The sequence below is a fragment of the Staurois parvus genome, unplaced genomic scaffold, assembly GCF_062004578.1.
Source record: "Staurois parvus isolate SC_StPar_1 unplaced genomic scaffold, SC_StPar_1.0 ptg000554l, whole genome shotgun sequence".
Lineage (NCBI taxonomy): Eukaryota > Metazoa > Chordata > Amphibia > Anura > Ranidae > Staurois > Staurois parvus.
This window is the reverse complement of record NW_028318350.1, coordinates 2276285-2297175: the sequence shown is the minus strand read 5'-3', so window position 1 is coordinate 2297175 and position 20891 is coordinate 2276285. Positions and strand designations below refer to the sequence as shown.

The window sequence follows — 20891 nt, the reverse complement described above, 5'->3', positions numbered from 1 at the left end:
TATGAATACACAGCAACTAAGAGTCATCGCTGAAGCATTCCGTAATTTATCAACCTGAAATAATTATGCTAAAGGAGATGGGAAGATTATTTACATACAAATTGTCGGGGTTAACATATTTCGGTGTATACATTGTTCTGCTGTCCTTCCCTCAAAATAACTAATGGTTTAATTAGGGACTCATTCACACTGGGACTACTACATTTAGATTTTCCTAAAACAGGAGAAATTATCTGGGAAGTTTAAATAACATTGTGTTTAGGAATGTGCTTTGCGGGGAGCGGAACAGGGAGAGACCCATCCAACCCAGGATGGTTCATATAGGTTGTTTGCCTGTGGCTGGGGTTATAAGTAGAGATGAGCGAATTATTCAAAAATTTGATTCGGCTGATTCGCCGAATTTGCGGGAGAAATTCGATTCGATGCAAATTTATTCGCCGCGAATTTAACTTATTAAAAGAGTTTCTAGGCTTCAGAGAGCCTTTATATTAGTGCAGAACACTGTACCTTTAATTTAAATGCCCTTGGAGTCTGCTGGGGAAGAGAAATAATACTGTCAGTCAGTATGACATGCAGATGAGTGCCGTCGATCTTAGAATCACCGCACACTTCACTCATTTGGGCAGTCACGGGGCACGACGAAGAAGAAGAAGAAGAAGAATGAAAAGAAGAATGAAAAGAAGAAGAAGAAGAATGAAAAGAAGAAGAAGAATGAAAAGAAGAATGAAAAGAAGAAGAAGAAGAAGAATGAAAAGAAGAAGAAGAAGAATGAAAAGAAGAAGAAGAAGAAGAATGAAAAGAAGAAGAAGAAGAAGAAGAATGAAAAGAAGAAGAATGAAAAGAAGAATGAGAAGAATGAAAAGAAGAATGAGAAGAATGAAAAGAAGAATGAAAAGAAGAAGAAGAAGAATGAAAAGAAGAATGAGAAGAAGAATGAAAAGAAGAATGAAAAGAAGAATGAAAAGAAGAAGAAGAAGAATGAAAAGAAGAATGACAAGAAGAAGAAGAAGAATGAAAAGAAGAATGAAAAGAAGAAGAAGACGAATGAAAAGAAGAAGAAGAATGAAAAGAAGAAGAAGAAGGAAAAGAAGAAGAAGAAGAATGAAAAGAAGAAGAAGAATGAAAAGAAGAATGAAAAGAATGAAAAGAAGAATGAAAAGAAGAATGAAAAGAAGAAGAAGAAGAAGAATGAAAAGAAGAATGAAAAGAAGAAGAAGAATGAAAAGAAGAATGAAAAGAAGAAGAAGAAGAATGAAAAGAAGAAGAAGAAGAATGAAAAGAAGAAGAAGAATAAAAAGAAGAATGAAAAGAAGAAGAAGAAGAATGAAAAGAAGAAGAAGAAGAATGAAAAGAAGAAAAGAAGAAGAAGAATGAAAAGAAGAAGAATGAAAAGAAGAATGAAAAGAAGAAGAAGAAGAATGAAAAGAAGAAGAAGAATGAAAAGAAGAAGAAGAAGAATGAAAAGAAGAAGAAGAAGAATGAAAAGAATAAGAAGAAGAATGAAAAGAAGAATGAAAAGAAGAAGAAGAATGAAAAGAAGAAGAAGAAGAATGAAAAGAAGAATGAAAAGAATGAAAAGAAGAATGAAAAGAAGAAGAAGAAGAATGAAAAGAAGAAAAGAAGAAGAAGAAGAATGAAAAGAAGAAGAAGAATGAAAAGAAGAATGAAAAGAAGAAGAAGAAGAAGAATGAAAAGAAGAAGAAGAATGAAAAGAAGAAGAAGAATGAAAAGAAGAATTAAAAGAAGAATGAGAAGAATGAAAAGAAGAATGAAAAGAAGAAGAAGAATGAAAAGAAGAAGAAGAATGAAAAGAAGAATGAAAAGAAGAAGAAGAAGAATGAAAAGAAGAAGAAGAATGAAAAGAAGAATGAAAAGAAGAAGAAGAAGAATGAAAAGAAGAATGAAAAGAAGAAGAAGAAGAATGAAAAGAATAAGAATAAGAATGAAAAGAAGAAGAAGAAGAATGAAAAGAAGAATGAAAAGAAGAAGAAGAAGAATGAAAAGAAGAAGAAGAAGAATGAAAAGAAGAATGAAAATAAGAAGAAGAATGAAAAGAAGAAGAAGAAGAATGAAAAGAAGAAGAATGAAAAGAAGAATGAAAAGAAGAAGAAGAAGAATGAAAAGAAGAAGAAGAATGAAAAGAAGAAGAATTCCAGTACAGCAAAAAGTGTATCTGCAGAGAGCTCCGCTATTTCTGACAGTTCTCTGACAGTTCCTTACAGCGGTTGAAACATTGTATCTATTTATTTCCGAATAAAAACATCTGTATCCTAAATGGAAACAAATAGATACAATGTTTCAACCGCTGTAAGGAACTGTCAGAGAACTGTCAGAAATAGCGGAGCTCTCTGCAGTGACACTTTTTGCCGGCTGATCGGGGAAAATTCGATTCGTGCATCCGAAGTTTGCTAAATTCGATGCGAATCGAATTTTTCCTAATATTCGAAACGAATTCTACTTCGCCAAGTTCGATTCGCTCATCTCTAGTTATAAGCTCTGGTAAGCGCAATGCTTACCTCCGGGTGGTGGGTTCTGCTGTCCTGTTTCATGCAGACCTGGGCTATAGAAGCTATGGTGCACCTTTTCACTTAAATGGAGCTCCACCCAAAAGGGAAAGTTCCACTTTAACCTCCCTGGCGGTATGATTCTTTCCGATTTTTTGTGCTGAAAGCAGTACCATTATTTTGCATGGAAATTTGTAGTTTTTTATTGTGGGCTGTAATTTTTAGGAATAACTCACTGAAATCTGTCCGAACAAGAGTCTAGTAAACATCCCGGGGAGGATAAAACTTGAAACACGAAATCATAAATTATAATTTAATAAATAATCATAAAAAATAATAATATAATAATATTACATTTAATTCAATAATATAATCAAACCAAAAACACTGAAATGTGAAATACAGAGGCAAATTCGCACATCGCTGAGCAAAGTCGCAAAATCGTTTTCAGTGTCTGATGACGTATTTCCCCCACGAATCATTATCACTCAATTCTGCAAGTGGTTCTGATTTACTATCGCTGTTCTCTAGCCGGTCTAAAACTGCTTTTGACAAAAAGGGACGCTTTTTGGACGCCATGGACTTTTCTAAGTTTACAGGCAGAAAGAACAGTCAAAATGCAGGCAGGGGACAGGACAAAGCACTCGGGACAAAATGTATGTGAAATGCATTGAAACAGCAATGACAGCAAAAATGAAATTTTTTAAAAATTTAAAAGTTCCGGTGCCCGTACGTCCCGACGTCACAGGGAACGGAACACGGAAGCCGCATGCCGGCATCGGCCGGAGGAGATGGCCGAGGACGCTGCAGGGGACGCATCGCGGGAGCGAAGGACAAGGTAAGCGCTGCAGGGACTCCCTGAGCAATGCCGCATGGTAAGCCCGAGTGTAGCTCGGGGGGGGTTACCGCTTTTGGTACTCAAATTTTACCCCGAGCTACACTCGGGAATACCGCTAAGGAGGTTAAGGGCTCCACTGCTCCTCTTGCATAAATGGCACTCTTTTTGGTGGGGGTGGAGCAGGTACCTGGTTTTGACTCCGACTTCCACTCCATTTGCCTATGCGATCAGAGCAGAAGTTGTCCCCCCTCCCCCGCCATCCTCTGGGACACATCACGGGTCCAAGAAGACTGCAGGACCACTTACAATGCGCAGCTCATATATGTTCCGTGGGCACTCGGCTGTGAAGCTGCAAAAACGGCTGGGGTGAATGTAGCGCTGGATCCTGGGACAGATGAATGTCTTTTTCTTAAAAGTCAGCAGCTACAGTTTTTGTAGCTGCTGACTTTTTATTTTTTAAAATATGGCTGGAGCTCCTCTTTAAGCTGTTTCCTTCCTGGATGAATTTAGGTAATTTTCATACACACTTTTGTTTGAGCTTTTGATGGACACATTGCTTTAATTGTGTGATATTTTTATTTTGCGCTAATTCTTATGCTTCATATATTTATGATTTACACAATTACAGTAAATATTGTGGTGTACATATGTGTCCCTTGACATAGTTTGGTTGACTGCACTATGCATTATTACACAATCATTGCATATAGATCTGTTAGGAATTTCCATACATTGACTGCGTAGCCTCCCTAGCGGTCTGATTATGTCAGTATTTCTGTGCTCAAAGCGGTACTTTTTTTGCATGGAAATGTGTATTTTTTTTATTGTAGGCCTGTAATTTTTAGGAATAACTCACTGAAATCTGTCTGGACAAGAGTCTAGTAAACATCCCGGAGATGATAAAACTTGAAACACGAAATAATAAATTATAATTGAATAAATCATAAAAAATTATAATATAATAATAATAAATTTAATAATTCAATAATATAATCAAACCAAAAACACTGAAATGTGAAATATAGCGCCAAGTTCGCACATCACTGAGCAAAGTCGCAGAATCGTTTTCAGTGTCTGATGAGGAATTTCCCCCACAAATCATTATCACTCAATTCTGCAAGTGGTTCTGATTTACTATCGCTGTTCTCTAGCCGGTCTAAAACCGCTTTTGACCTAAAGGGACACTTTTTGGACGCCATGGACGTTTCTCAGTTTCCAGGCAGAAAGAACGGTAAAAATGCAGGCAGGGCGCCGGACAAAGCACTCGGGACACAATGTATGTGAAATGGTTTGATACAGGAATGTTATACTATGTGATTTTAGTGTATTTAGTGAATGTCACTTTTTCACATTTTTAAATTTCCCGCCGTTCCGTCCCCCGTACGTCCTGATGTCACAGGGAGTGGAACCCGGAAGACAGATGCCGGCATCGGCCGGAGGACATTGCCGGGGACACTGCAGGAGGGACATCGCGGTAGCGCAGGACAAGGTAAGTGAGGAAGAGATCCCGGAGCAGCGCTGCAGGGTAAGCCCGAGTGTAGCTCGGGGGTTGCCGCTTGTGGTGCTGAAACTTTACCCCGAGCTACACTCGGGAATACCTCCAGGGAGGTCAAAAGTCACCTCACTACCTATTAGCACAGACTGTGATTACACTGCTCAAAAAAAGGAACACTTTGAAAAGCTGTGGGGAATTGTATTTAATTAATTTTTAGGAGAGTGTTTTTTTCATCTTAACTTTGAAAACAGATCAGATCTCAATGGGGAAAATGTAATGCTGGATCTCTATAATAATATGGACGGGGTAATGTGTTAGGAATGTAAGGATGCCCCATCATTTGATGGAAATGAAAATTATCAACCTACAGAGGACTGAATTCAAGGCACCCTGAAAAGCAAAGTGAAAATATGATGCCGCAAGCCAGTCCATTTTGCTGAAATTTCATTGCAGCAACTCAAAATGGTAATCAGTAGTTTGTATGGCCCCCATGTGCTTGTATGCATGCCTGACAACACAGGGGCACGCTCCTAATGAAAAGACGGATGGTGTCCTGAGGTATTTCCTCCCAGATCTGGACCAGGGCATCACTGAGCTCCTGGACAGTCTGAGGTTCAACCTGGCGTTGTCGTATGGACCGAAACATGATATCCCGAGGGGTTCTATTAGATTTAGGTCAGGCAAGCATTGGGGCAATTCAATGGTATCAATTCCTTCCTTCTCCAGGAACTGCCTGCATACTCTCGCCACATTCATCCTGATACCTAATGAAAGTCAGGGTGCCATTGTCTATTCTGTAGAGGTCTGTGCATCCCTCCATGGATATGCCTCCCCAAACCATCACTGACCCACCACCAAAACGGTCAGGCTGAACCATGTTACAGGCAGCATAAGGTTCTCCACGGTTTCTCCAGACCCTTTCACATCTGTCACATGTGCTCAGGGGGAACCTTCTCCCATCTGTGAAAAGCACAGGGCGCCAGTGGCGGACCTGCCAATTCTGGTGTTCAATGGCAAATGCCAATCGAGCTCTTTGGTGCCGGGCAATAAGCACAGGACCGACTAGAGGACGTTGGGCCCTCAGGTCACCCTCATGAAATATGTTTCTGATTGTTTGGTCAGAGACATTCACACCAGTGGCCTGCTGGAGGTCATTTTGTAGGGCTCTGGAAGTGTTCATCCTGTTTCTCCTTGCACATTGGACCAGATACTGGTCCTGCTGATGGGTTAATGACTTTCTACAGCCCTGATTAGCACTCCTAGAGTAACTGCCTGCCTTCTGGAATCTCCTCCATGCTCTTGAGACACTGGAGTGCTGGGAGACACAGCAAACCTGGCAATGGCACGTACTGATGTGGCATCCTGGAAGAGTTGGACTGCCTGTGCAACCTCTGCAGGGTCCACGTATCATCTCATGCTACCAGTAGTGACACTGACCCTAGCCAAATGCAAAACTAGTGAAAACAGTCAGAAAAGATGAGTAGGGAAAAAATGTCTGTGGCCCCCACCTGTAAAACCATTCCTGTTTTGGGGATTGTCTCATTGTTGCCCATCTAGTGCACCTGTTGTTAATTTCATTAACACCAAAGCAGCTGAAACTGAATAACAACCCCCTCTGCTACTTAACTGACCAGATCAATGTCCCAGGAGTTTAATTGACTTGATGCTATACTCTGATTAAAAAGTTTTCCTTTAATTTTTTTGAGCAATTTATTATCCAACATTGTGTTTAGAAATGTCCACTACTCTTGCTATCAATATAAGCCCTCCCAAGGGACATCTATGTGATAAATATTCTGGAAAGCAAATTAAGTAATAGAAGATCACAAAACTAGAGAACATTTTGTTATTATTATCTTTAGCCTTGACTATACCCCTTAACCACTTCCCGACCGGCCGTTGCATATAAACGGCCGGACGGTGGCAGTGCAGGGTCGGGTGTCCGTTTATAAACGGCCTCCCCGCACCCTGCTTGTGCGCGCTCCCTGGGAGCGCGCAGCACCGCAATCCGGTGCCCGCTGTGTCCTCCGGACACAGTGAAACACCGATCGTCGGACGGGACCTCTGTACAAGGTCCCGATCATGTGATCACTGATTGGCCAATCAGTGATCACATGCAAAGTAGTAAGCAAGATGTCACTTGTGACATCATTGCTTACTACGTGCAAAATCTGTGAATGATCACAGAGGTCACATGGTACAAGGCTATTCACAACAGCCTTGTACCATGTGACAAGCTGTGACCAATCACAGCTCACTCAGTACTTCTCAATGGCTGCAAGAATGCACACAGAGAGAAAGAGAAATGATTGCTTTTACATCCTATATGGGTGTAAAAGCAATCAGTGTAAAAAAAAATCTTCATCACCCCCCACAAGTAGTACAGTGCCACCATGGTGACACTGTACTGCTAGGGTGACAGTATGTAAAAAAAAAAAATAAATAACTAAAAAATAATAATATAAAAAAATAAAATAAAAATGTAAAAAAAAAATGTTTAAAAATTATAATTTTTGGTTATAAACTAATTTTTTTTTTGTTTTTTTACTAAAAAGATAACAGAATAAATCTTGGCAAAGATTTATGATGAAATATTATTTATTTGCAAAATTTTATAAAAAAAACACTTTTGTTCAAAATTTTTGGACATTTTCATTTACATAGCAAAAAAAATAAAAATCCCAGCGGTGAATAAATACCACCAAAATAAAGCTTTATCTGTCTCAAAAAAATGGTAAAAAATTAATTTGGATACAGTGCTGCATGACCACGCAATTGTCATTCAAAGTGTGACAGCGCTGAAAACTGAAAATTGCCCTGGTCAGGAAGGGGGTGAAAGTGTCCGGTCTGGAAGTGGTTAAAGTGTTGGTAAAGGCTCAAGGTTTTTTACCTTCTAAAAACCTTCTGTGTGCAGCAGCCCCCCCCCAAGTCCCCCTAATATTAGCCTGAGCCCCATCACGATCCAGTGATGTGCACAAGATCCTCAGCTCTCCAGAGACCCTGCTTCCTCATTGGCTGAGACAGCCAAATTGACTTTAATATCACTTTAATTCTTCAAAATGAGATATTCCAAAGAAATTAATGATTTATCACTTTACTGCTGATGTGTGCAAGAGAACATCATGATCAGGGACATGTTTTTTCTACTGCTTAGACATTAGACTGATTTGCTGTCTGCCAGTAAACATTCAGGATGCTGTACCTCTGTATTATAAATAAATAATGATAAAAAGGGAATCAGATTCTTAAAAACAATACTTATTGCTTTCACTAAAGAAAACTGGTTAATGTCCCTTAGCATAGGAATGAATTCTACCTCTCTTGCTAGACACAATTCAGATGTTCTGCCCTAGGATGAAGACACAGTTATGTCCCCAAAAGCTGGTCCAAGGGATGTGAGGGTCAACAATCATCTGCTGCCTGAAGCAAACCATCTTCTCTTAATAAAACTAATAATGTATTAAATTTGTGAAGAAGAAAAAGCTGCTTAGGTTTATAGAAAAAAAAGTCCTGGCTTCAGGTTAGTATTAATTCATGTTCAGCTTACTATTACTCAATAAATATCAAAGTCTCCTACAGAAAAAAATAATGTTTGCTGGCTTACAAGATCACAGCCATTCCTGAAGTCTTTATTGAATTTTGCAGTAAGCTTTAGCTGACTGAACAGGTCAAGCACCACGGCTAAGACTTTGCTTTGCTCTGAAACTCATAAAGTCCACTCCAGCATGCAATGCTGCTGGCTAAGAAACTTGACTCAGCGCAGGGTCAAAGACCATGACCTCAATGGAGAAAGGTCACATAGCTTTCAAACCCCAGTTCCCGAATCCCATTAACTTACATGCACTAGCTGTTCTTGTGTGTCAAACTCTCTGGAGCAGGCTTCCCAATGGCAGTTTGTCTCGTAGACTACTTCAGGCTCTTGTTTACTTTCATCTTTGTCCCCCTCCTCTTTTACCAGAGTCATTCCATCTGGCTGATCCTAGACACAAAGTTAAAAGATGAGAATGTTAAAATAAAAGGGGGGGGGGGGAGGGCTGGCTGCATCTCAATGAAAAGAGAAGACAGAGAACAGCCATGCTTAAGTGTAAATAAATATTCTTACCAAATAAATCAGATGATTATATTTAAGGTATGCTTAATACATTTTTAACAAACATAAGCATGCTCATTATTTTACTTCACATACTAATCTGAAGACGTAAAAAGACCAAACGTCATACTGAAATAAATACACAACGTACAACAATAAATTTGCACTGTGCCTTACGTCTTCAACATTAGAACCATTTTACGAAAACACATAACAGTTAAAAGGATCTTGAGAAAATAAGTTTGGATTTATAAATAATAAGTAAATAATTGAGTTTCTGTAGTATGTTACCAGGCAAACGTCGTGGCTCTAAGTTATATATACAGGTGAAACTCGAAAAATTAGAATATTGTGCAAAAGTTCATTTATTTCAGTGCAGCAACTTAAAAGGTGAAACTAATATATGAGATAGACTCATTCCATGCAAAGCAAGATAGTTCAAGCCGTGATTTGTCATCATTGTGATGATTATGGCTTACAGCTCATGAAAATCCCAAATCCACAATCTCAGAAAATTAGATTACATACAATCAATAAAACACGGATTGTACATAGAACAATATCGGACCTCTGAAAAGTAGAAGCATGCATATGTACTCAGTACTTGGTTTGGTCCCCTTTTGCAGCAATTACTGCCTCAATGCGGCGTGGCATGGAAGCTATCAGCCTGTGGCACTGCTGAGGTGTTATGGAAGACCAGGATGCTTCAATAGCGGCCTTCAGCTCTTCTGCATTGTTCGGTCTCATGTCTCTCATCTTTCTCTTGGCAATGTCCCACTAGATTCTCTATGGGGTTCAGGTCAGGCGAGTTTGCTGACCAATCAAGCACAGTAATCCCACGGTCATGACAAATCACGGCTTGAACTATCTTGCTTTGCATGTAATGAGTCTATCTCAAATATTAGTTTCACCTTTTAAGTTGCTGCACTGAAATAAATGAACTTTTGCACCATATTCTAATTTTTTGAGTTTCACCTGTATGAGGATTATGAAAGAGTCATCAAGAAGAGAGCAAAACTATAGACTAGTAAAATTTAGCAAAAAGTTAAATTGTTTAAGGGGTGTAATTCAGCTGATGCCACAGTTTATTATTGACAGCAACACAACATAAAGTAAATTTTACATCAAAGCTACTTCCACCTTTTTATAGCGGTGGTGAGAGGTGGTGATATTATTATTAACCACTTGCAGTCCGCCTGCTGTTTATAAACGGCAGGGCGGTGGCACTCCAGGGGCGGGTTGCCGTTCATAAATGGCACCCGCTAGTTCTAATTGTGCGCGCAGCACCGCGATCCGGTGCCTGCTGTGTCCTCCGGACACAGTGAAACACCGATCGTCGGACGGGACCTCTATACGAGGTCCCGATCATGTGATCACTGATTGGCCAATCAGTGATCACATGCAAAGTAGTAAGCAAGATGTCACTTGTGACATCATTGCTTACTACATGTGAAATCTGTGAATGATCATGAAGGTCACATGGTACAGGGCTATTCACAACAGCCTTGTACCATGTGGCAAGCTCTGACCAATCACAGCTCACTCAGTATTTCTCAATGGCTGCAAGAATGCAGACAGAGAGAAAGAGAAATGATTGCTTTTACATCCTATATGGGTGTAAAAGCAATCACTTTAAAAAAAAAAAAATTTCATCACCCCCTACAAGTAGTACAGTGTCACCATGGTGACACTGTACTGCTAGGGTGATGGTATGTAAAAAAAAAAACATAAATAATAATATAAAAAAATAAAATAAAAATGTCAAAAATTAAAAAAAAAAATTATAATTTTTGATTATAAACTAATTTGGCGTATTTTTTTTTTTTTTTACTAAAAAGATAACAGAATACATTTTGGCCAAGATTTATGATGAAATATTATTTTTTTTGCAAAATTTTATAAGAAAAACACTTTTTTCAAAATTTTTGGACATTTTCATTTACATAGCAAAAAAAATAAAAATCCCAGCGGTGAATAAATACCACCAAAATAAAGCTGTATCTGTCTCAAAAAAAAATGGTAAAAAATTCATATGGGTACAGTGTTGCATGACCGCGCAATTGTCATTCAAAGTGTGACAGCGCTGAAAGCTGAAAATTGCCCTGGTCAGGAAGGGGGTGAAAGTGTCCGGACAGGAAGTGGTTAATTGAAAATATTAATACATATGCCAACTCATAGCAGCAAACCATTTTTGTTTTACTGCATTGAAGATGCGATAATTAGTGATAACGGTCCCTTTATTAAACAAGTCAATAAATATAGACGTTGTACTCACCTGTATGCCTCCAGCAGCTGGGCTTGGCATCTCTTCCTCGGGTTTAATCTTGGACCGTTTATTGTGCATTGGATCCCCTGTACTGCTCACAGCTGACTCACTGGTAGGCTTGTTCTGTTTAAAATTTTCATAAGAAAAAAAATGGTAAGCCCTCTTAGCTCAGCACTATGGATACACTCTTTTTTTTTATCGCTACATTATTAATTTTGAGTTTACAAAAAGGTCTACTGATGACTTAGCTGTTCCAAGACTTATTTAGTGCTGTTAAACGAAGACAATCACGTACTTGGAAAACATGATAACGCAATACCAAGTAGCAACTAATAAAAGTAAAATGTTGTGCGTAATTTACTAAAGAGAAGTGAATGAGGGCAGTGGGATCGTGTGAACAAGAAAAATGTCTGGAGCAGCCTTTTGACTGGGGATGCACACAAGAGAGCAGTGGTTCTCAACCTTCCTAATGCCGTGACCCTTTAATACACTTCCTCATGTTGTGGTGACCCCCAACCATAAAATTATTTACCCAGTAATTATAATTCATGAAGTGTCGTTTTACCTCCAATACTGCTGCTTTCAACACAGTAGCTGCTTTCAACAGAGTAGCTGCTTTCTACACAGTAGCTGCTTTCAACAGAGTAGCTGCTTTCTACACAGTAGCTGCTTTTAACAGAGTAGCTGCTTTCTACACAGTAGCTGCTTTTAACAGAGTAGCTGCTTTCAACACAGTAGCTGCTTTTAACAGAGTAGCTGCTTTCTACACAGTAGCTGCTTTTAACAGAGTAGCTGCTTTCTACACAGTAGCTGCTTTTAACAGAGTAACTGCTTTCAACACAGTAGCTGCTCTTTACACATCGGAAATATGTGTTTTCTGATGGTCTTAGGGGACCCCTGTGAAAGGGTCGTTCGACCCCCAAAGGGGTTGCGACCCACAGGTTGAGAACCACTGCAAGAGAGATACATGGTGAAAACACCAAAACACATACTGTGTTGCCCTATTTTCATCTCTGACGACTAATGGTCTGGTAAGCTGCTTTTCAAATAATGGTGGAGGTGATTTATTCACTGGTCCATTCAGATTAAAAATTACTTATTTTGGGAGGCTAGATAAGTGCTGCTATATTTTACATATTGAAAAAAAGAAACGATCAATCAAAATACGGTATATTATTATTTATTATTATTATACAGTATTTATAAAGCGCCAATAGTTCGCTCAGCGCTGTACATTACAAAGGGGGACAGAACATGTGACAGAACAATACCAATACAATGCAAAACATGAGGGGATTGAGGGCCCTGCTCCTTGGAGCTTACAATCTAGGAGGGAGGGGATAGTGGCACAGGAGGAGATAGCTGTGGGGGATGGAGTGGTAGGAAGAGTGGAGGAGGTTGGCAGGTTAGCAGGGGGTGGGGTAGGCTTCCCTGAAGAGATGGGTTAAAGGAGAGGAAAAGTAGGTGATAGACTGATGGGTTGGGGCAGGGAGTTCCAGAGGATGGGTGACACCCTGGAGAAGTCCTGGAGGCGGGCATGGGAGGAGGAGACCAGGGAACTAGAGAGAAGGAGGTCTTGTGAGGAGCGGAGTGTGCGTGTTGGGTGGTACTTGGATATTAGGTCAGTGATGTAGTTCGGGGCAGTATATATGCCTGAGCACCTAGAATGATTGTTCTCACGCCGGCATGTGCTGCAATACATAACCTGCGTGGCACAATTGCTTGCATATGCCCTTGTGCTGTATGTGTGTGTTCATGCTCTCATGTGTTTGAGTTCATGTGTATGCAACAGGGATGCTTGGAATTTTTTTTTGCGTGTGTGTGTAATATTATTTACTTTATTATATTTTACTTTATTTTTTTACATTTATTTGTTAACTGGCTTCCTATACCCACCTCTTCAGGGAAGCCTACCCCCACCCCCTGCTAATTTGCCGACCTTCTCCACTCTTCCTACCACCCCATCCCCCACAGCTATCTCCTCCTGTGCCACCATCCCCTCCCTCCTAGATTGTAAGCTCCAAGGATCAGGGCCCTCGATCCCCTCATGTTTTGCATTGTATTGGTATTGTTCTGTCACATGTTCTGTCCCCCTTTGTAATGTACAGCGCTGAGCAAACTATTGGCGCTTTATAAATACTGTATAATAATGATAATAATATTTACAGGATCTAATGTTTCTTTTTTTTACATGTTTTCTTTTTGTATTAAACCATATTTTATGTTTCTTTTTATGCAGGTAAATATGTACGATTAGATATCAGTGTTTATTTATAACCCTCGCAGCCAGCAGAAATGTTGTTTTCTACAGACTAAAATGGTGACTCTTACAAGATTCGGCTAAATAGCAGGGAAGATCACACAAGCAGCTGAATGATTGAGAGGACGGACATAACCCCCTTTCCTTCTCCTAGAAGAAAGAGGAACACTTACATTAGTTTTAGAGCCTGCCAACAAGTATGCAGCGCCAGGCTTTATTAGAACATGTACAATATGTTCTACAAACGAAGGGCCCATGCACACTGGGCTTAACCTCCCTGGCGGTCTGATTGTTTCAGATTTTTGGTGCTGAAAGCGGTACTTTTTTGCATGGAAATATGTAGTTTTTTATTGTAGGTTGTAATTTAGGAATAACTCACTGAAATCTGTCTGAACAAGAGTCTAGTAAACATCCCGGGGAGGATAAAACTTGAAACACGAAATTATAAATTATAATTTAATAAATACTCATAAAAAATAATAATATAATAATAATACAGTTAATTCAATAATATAATCAAACCAAAAACACTAAAATTTGAAATAGAGCGCCAAGTTCGCACATCGCTGAGCAAAGTCGCAAAATCGTTTTCAGTGTCTGATGACGAATTTCCCCCACGAATCATTATCACTCAATTCTGCAAGTGGTTCTGATTTACTATTGCTGTTCTCTAGCCGGTCTAAAACCGATTTTGACCTAAAGGGACGCTTTTTGGACGCCATGGACTTTTCTAAGTTTCCAGGCAGAAAGAACAGTCAAAATGCAGGCAGGGCACCGGGCAAAGCACTCGGGACCAAAATGTATGTGAAATGGGCTGATACAGGAATGTTTTGCTATGAAATAATCGTTTTAAAAAAAATGTAATTTTTTTTAAATTTTCAAATTTGCCGCCTGTTCCGGCGCCCGTACGTCCCGACGTCACAGGGACCGGAAGACGGAAGCCAGATGCCGGCATCGGCCGGGGACGCTGCAGGGGACGCATCGCAGGAGCGAAGGACAAGGTAGGCTCTGCAGGGAATCCCTATGCAGCGCCGCATAGTAAGCCCGAGTGTAGCTCGGGGGGGTTACCGCTTTTGGTACTGAAACTTTACCCCGAGCTACACTCAGGAATACCACCAGGGAGGTTAAAAAACATCAGCTCTTTTTTTGAAGAAAACACTCATATTGAGCGTTATTATACAGGTGTTTAGGTGCGTTTTTTATGCCAGAAAACTCCACTCAAAAACGCAAACCAAAAGTTTTTTTTTCCTGCCTCTAAACATCCAAATGTGCATAGACACATAAGATAACATTGAGCTTCTTCTACAGGAAAAAGGCAAACCTCCTGTAGAGGCGGCATTTTTTACGCCCAGTATGCATGGGCTCATAGATGCACCTAGTATTAAATAAATTACAAAACTAAAATTATGTGTACAGGTATAAAATATATAGTTCTACATACATACATAAACTGGCATGTCTCTTTTTCCCTTTTCATTTTATTTTAAAAATTAACCACCTTGTGATTTCTTGTTTAGTAAAATACACTGGCTGTTTGTATTGCTTCTGTTACATGAGAACTTTAATTCCGATACAAAGGTACATTATTAATGGTATTCACTATGACTTTATTGCTGCTCAGAGTTCAGAAACAGAAGCAACAAAGCACTGAAGGGATAATTCATAAATTAAGAACCATCTAAAAAGAGAAAGCACCCCTACTTGCTACAGTCTCATGAAAACTTTTAGCAATGATAACTTTACATTTAAATAGACCTACAGCATTTAATAATATATTTATTCCTTTTAAAATATTAACTGTTGCAGGATAGTTTCTGTATATATGATTGTATATTTATATAACTGATGTTGTGTTCAAATCTATATTATGTACATGTCTAAAACTGCAAAAGCAAGCCTGTATGTTACAGCCAGCATCTCCAATTGGCCATCTGAAATGTTGGAAGATATGTTACAATGACTGATAGATACTTTTGTAATATGTATAGATGAGTGACTGCTGTCTTCTGTTGTTCATTACAAGGGGAGACAAAAGGAGGCAGCAGACCCGAACTGACAGTTAATTAGGAGGCCAGCAGAATCACATGTTATTATAATGAGGTGCATAATGCTAGATCTACACGGCATGGGAAAACATACCAAAAAAAGAAAAAAGATTAAGGAGTAAGACAAATGATATATGTGAGCATAATGAATGCGCCACATACTGTCATTCCAGAACAATCCATCCTCATGCTTTGAAGTTGCAGCCTGGGATGGACAGGTAAAGGTAAGTGCTACATAAGTACAAACCACAATTTCATATTAAAAAACATTTTGTATCAATTAATAATGACAAACATTTTATCAGGATTGTTTTAACTACATTTAACTGAAATGTAAAAAAAAAGTAAGGATTGTTTTATAAATGGGGTATTTGGTTACAGGGAAATTGACTACGGCGTACAATGTACAGGCAGAATGTGATCATTTGCATGAAAATGTAAGAAATACATTTTTAACTACCGTACTTAAATTGATGTTTCATACATATTTATATGCATTCTATATACAAACATATATATATAACTACATATATATATATACAAACATATATATATATATATATATATATATACACTATATATATACAAACATATATATATATATATATATATATATATATATACAAACATATATATATATATATATATATACAAACACATATATATATATATATATATATATATATATACATACAAACATTATATATATATATATATATATATATATATATATATATACATATAATTATATATATATAATTATTATTATACAGTATTTATAAAGCGCCAATAGTTCGCTCAGCGCTGTACATTACAAAGGGGGACAGAACATGTGACAGAACAATACCAATACAATGCAAAACATGAGGGGATCGAGGGCCCTGCTCTTTCCAGCTTACAATCTAGGAGGGAGGGGATGGTGGCACAGGAGGAGATAGCTGTGGGGGATGGAGTGGTAGGAAGAGTGGAGGAGGTCGGCAAGTTACCAGGGGGTGGGGTAGGCTTCCCTGAAGAGATGGGTTTTCAGGGTGCGCCTAAAGGAGAGGAGAGTAGGTGATAATCTGATGGGTTGGGCCAGGGAGTTCCAGAGGATGGGTGACACCCTGGAGAAGTCCTGGAGGCGGGCATGGGAGGAGGAGACCAGAGAACTAGAGAGACGGAGGTCTTGTGAGGAGTGGAGTGTGCGTATATATATATATATATATATATACACACACACACACAAACCGAGTTATACAAATAAACAATGAATACATGGCAAAGAATTCCCAGAACACTATGAGTTAGCTAAAGATACAGTACAGCACACACTGCCTGCCATCACGTCTGTTTGGTTTTATTGAAACCTCAGACTGAGCTGAGAAATAAACCCATCTTCTGTAAACAAAAGCTCTGAGATCTTTATACAACAGGCTTCGACCAATAGTGGGTGAGGAGCGGAGAGTAAAGGAGAGAGATAATATGAAGAGAAGTACAAAACTCCTCCTACAAGCTGAATAGAATAGAATAGAAGGCCACATAAGAGTCACAAGATAGGGGTTTGGAACACGGTTGTACAATAGGCGTATGAGTAAAATACGCTTGTTGATGTGGCACCAGGGAGCTACAGCTGCAGCCAATTTGAAAATTGAGATACATTACAGAAAATGTGCACAGCCATATGCATGCAACGGACAGTGAGCACGTTTACACACGCATGCATATAGGCGTATACATTTTTCAAACAATAACATTGTAATTCTTTTTAATTTTTAAAAATATGCTTGTACACGTGCCTGCGTAGACTTGAGTGCCAGCAGTTTTGCACATAGAGACTCATTCCTTGTTCTCTGTAATGGATTTCAATAGGCAAACATATGCTGCAGCTGTGGCTCCCAGATGCCAAACAAATTTAAATCTGTATGCCTAATGTGTAACCATGTGCACAATATATATATATAATTTAAAAAAATGTTAATTGTATCGGTCCCTAGCAAAATATATAAATATGCAAACAATCATAAAACCTTTTAAGTTACTCATACTTTCCAATGCAGAATATGTTCATCTACAGTGCCTTAAAAAAGTATTCATACCCTTTGAAATTTTCCACATTTTGTCATGTTACAACCAAAAATGTAAATGTATTTTATTGGGATTTTATGTGATAGACCAACACAAAGTGGCACATAATTGTGAAGTGGATGGAAAATGGTAAATAGTTTTCAATTTTTTTTACAAATTAATATATCAAAAGTGTGGCAGGCATTTGCATTTAGCCTCCTTTACTCTGATACCCCTAACTAAAATCTAGTGGAACCAATTGTCTTTAGAAGTCACCTAATTGGTACATAGAGTCCCCCTGTGTGCAATTTAATCTCAGTATAAATACAGCTGTTCTGTGACGCCCTCAGAGGTTTGTTAGAAAGCACTATTGAACAAACAGCATCATGAAGGCCAGAACAGACAGGTCAGGGATAAAATTGTGAAGAAGTTTAAAGTAAGGTTAGGTTATAAAAAAATCTCCCAAGCCTTGAACATCTCACTGAGCACTGTTCAATCCATCATCCGAAAATGGAAAGAGTATGGCACAACTGGAAACCTACCAAGCCATGGTCGTCCACCTAAACTGACCGGCCGGGCAAGGAGAGCGTTCATCAGAGAAGCAGCCAAGAGGCCCATGGTAACTCTGGATGAATTGCAGAGATCCACAGCTCAGGTTGGAGAATCTGTCCTCAGGGGGACTATTAGTCCTGCACTCCACAAATCTGGCCTTTATGGAAGAGTGGCAAGAAGAAAGCCATTGTTGAAAGAAAGCCATAGAAAGTCCCGTTTGCAGTTTGTGAGAAGCCATGTGGGGGACACAGCAAACATGTGGAAGAAGGTGTTCTGGTCAGACGAGACCAAAAATGAACTTTTTGGCCTAAAAGCAAAATGCTTTGTGTGGCGGAAAACTAACACTGCCCATCACCTCGAGCACACCGTCTCCACTGTGAAACATGGTAGTGGCAGCATCATGTGGTGGGGATGCTTTTCTTCTGTAGGGACAGGGAAGCTGGTCAGAGTTGATGGGAAGATGGATGGAGCCAAATACAGGGCAATCTTAGAAGAAAACCTGTTAGAGTCTGCAAAAGACTTGAGACCGGGGCGGAGGTTCCCCTTCCAGCAGGACAACAACCTTAAACATACAGCCAGATCTACAATGGAATGGTTTAGATCAAAGCATCTTCATGTGTTAGAATGACCCAGTCAAAGTCCAGACCTAAATCCAATTGAGAATCTGACAAGATTTGAACATTGCTGTTCACAGACGCTCCCCATCCAATCTGACAGAGCTTGAGTTATTTTGCAAAGAAGAATGGGCAAAAATTTCACTCTCTAGATATGCAAAGCTGGTAGAGACATCCCCAAAAAGACTTGCAGCTCTAATTGCAGCTAAAGGTGGTTCTACAAAGTATTGACTCAGGGGGGCTGAACACAAATGCACGCCACACTTTTCAGATATTTATTTGTAAAACATTTTGAAAACCAATTATCATTTTCCTTCCACTTCACAATTATGTGCCACTTTGTGTTTGTCTATCACATAAAATCCTAATAAAACACATTTACGTTTTTGGTTGTAAAATGACAAAAATAGAAAGTGGGTATAAATACTTTTTCAAGGCACTGTATATGCTTGGCCTACGGGGTTGGTGCAGTTTTGCATATCTTTCTTAGACAGAAAAAGGACCTTTTCACAAGATAATGACCAGGGGAGTGTAATCTGCGCCAGGCTGCTCATTATTTAGTATGAGCTACATAACCTACTCTGTAGTCATCTAACTAATCAAACACCCTAGATGATGTGTACATCGGCCCAAAACAGTTCAGATATCTGGAAAAACATTTTAATCTTTACAAAGTATACTGACTATTATTAGTAGAATTGTTTTAATAAAGATGTACAGTGGGGATCGAAAGTTTCTTAATTACATTCCGAACAGAGGATATTGACATCTGAAAACGCTTTGCTATCTTCTTATAGCCTTCTCCAGTTTTGTGAGCGTCAACTATTTTCAGTTTCAGTTTTCTAGACAACTGCTTAGAAGAACCCATGGTGCTGATTGTTGGGGCAAGGTCAGATGAGTCTGGGCATTTAAAACCTTTGAGATTGACATCACCTGGTCTTCCCAGACGATGATTGAGAACAATCCATGACACTGGCAGGTCTCAGCTTTGCAAAGGGGGCAGTGCATGCTATAAATTCTGCAGGGGGCCCAAACTTTTGCAGACGCCATTTTTTTTGTTTTCTGTTATTTTGAAAGTGTAAATGATGGAAATAAAATCTAACTTTTGTTGACATATTATAAGAATGTCTAATCTGTAATTTGATGCCTTTTGGAGATTTTTCCATCTTTCCTTGGCTTCTTTATGCACATTAATACAAATTTTTAGCTGGGGTGCCCAAACTTTCCATCCCCACTGTACTTATACTTTAAGGCATGGCAAGTGCACATACTACTATTATTCTGATGACCAAGTGTTACTCCTATACCTGCTTGGACAAAATGCCATTTAACCTGCGTTGAATGTTGCTAAGGTCTCACCTGTGTAACTTCTGCAGGACCCACGCTGACCTGGACCGGGTTCAAAACACTGGGAATGCCGGGATTAGTTCTCTGAGTAGGAAACGTAGGTGCAGGATGAATAAGTGGGGGACTGTGTCCAAATGCTGATCCTATGCCGTGCTGTCGATTTATAATATGCTGATGCATCTGCTGTAAGGACACAGGGGTAGGTGGGTATGTAAAACTCAATGCCGGGCTATAAAATAAAGAAATGTATAAAAGAAAATAGTGTTATTGAAAAAATAAAACATGAAGTACATTAAAGTTATTATATACTTGTAGTAAGCACATTTTTATTATATATAAGGTGAGACAGTATGCTTTATGACTTTATATACTGAAGATAACTATCTCTGTCCAACATGCTGGATCACTTCAACCCAAAGCTGGAACTGGATATAAACAGTTGGAGGCAATAACACTGTAGATTGGTCATCCGAAGAGTATCTGACTACCTTGTAAGGAAAGTCCACTTGCCATAGAGGGGATCAAGGTTTTTCCTCTTGCAGCAAAACAAAAAAAAAACATGCTTTATAGGCATTTCCTGCAGGTTTGTGGTTCTAAAGCTGAGTATACATGCAAAGTTGTTCAACCAGCGGGTGGAATGCAAAAAAACCTGACGTGAAATCCTTGCATGAACACAAGTGATGTGGATACAGGGATCTCTCTGACTGTGCTATTGTATTCTGACACCGGGGACCGCCCCCCCCTTCCCCCATCAGAATACATTGATCAGCACTGCAGTCATTGCCTGCACATGCTGATCAAATGCTGGTTTTCAGCAGGACCGTTCAGCAGAAGGCT

The 20891-nt window shown here is 39.2% G+C and overlaps 1 protein-coding gene across 3 annotated transcripts in view; it reads right to left on the bottom strand.

Annotated features, from left to right (window-relative positions):
• Window positions 1-20891, bottom strand: part of GLI3 (GLI family zinc finger 3) — a 487507-nt gene that overhangs the window by 99906 nt on the left and 366710 nt on the right. For all 3 annotated transcript variants that reach the window (XM_089691206.1, XM_089691208.1, XM_089691207.1), the window contains exons 8-10: window positions 20067-20283; window positions 11203-11316; window positions 8676-8816 (exon numbers count right to left, since the gene is read on the bottom strand). In XM_089691206.1, coding sequence (XP_089547332.1) covers window positions 8676-8816; window positions 11203-11316; window positions 20067-20283 — 472 coding nt within the window. The remainder of the gene's footprint in view (window positions 1-8675; window positions 8817-11202; window positions 11317-20066; window positions 20284-20891) is intronic.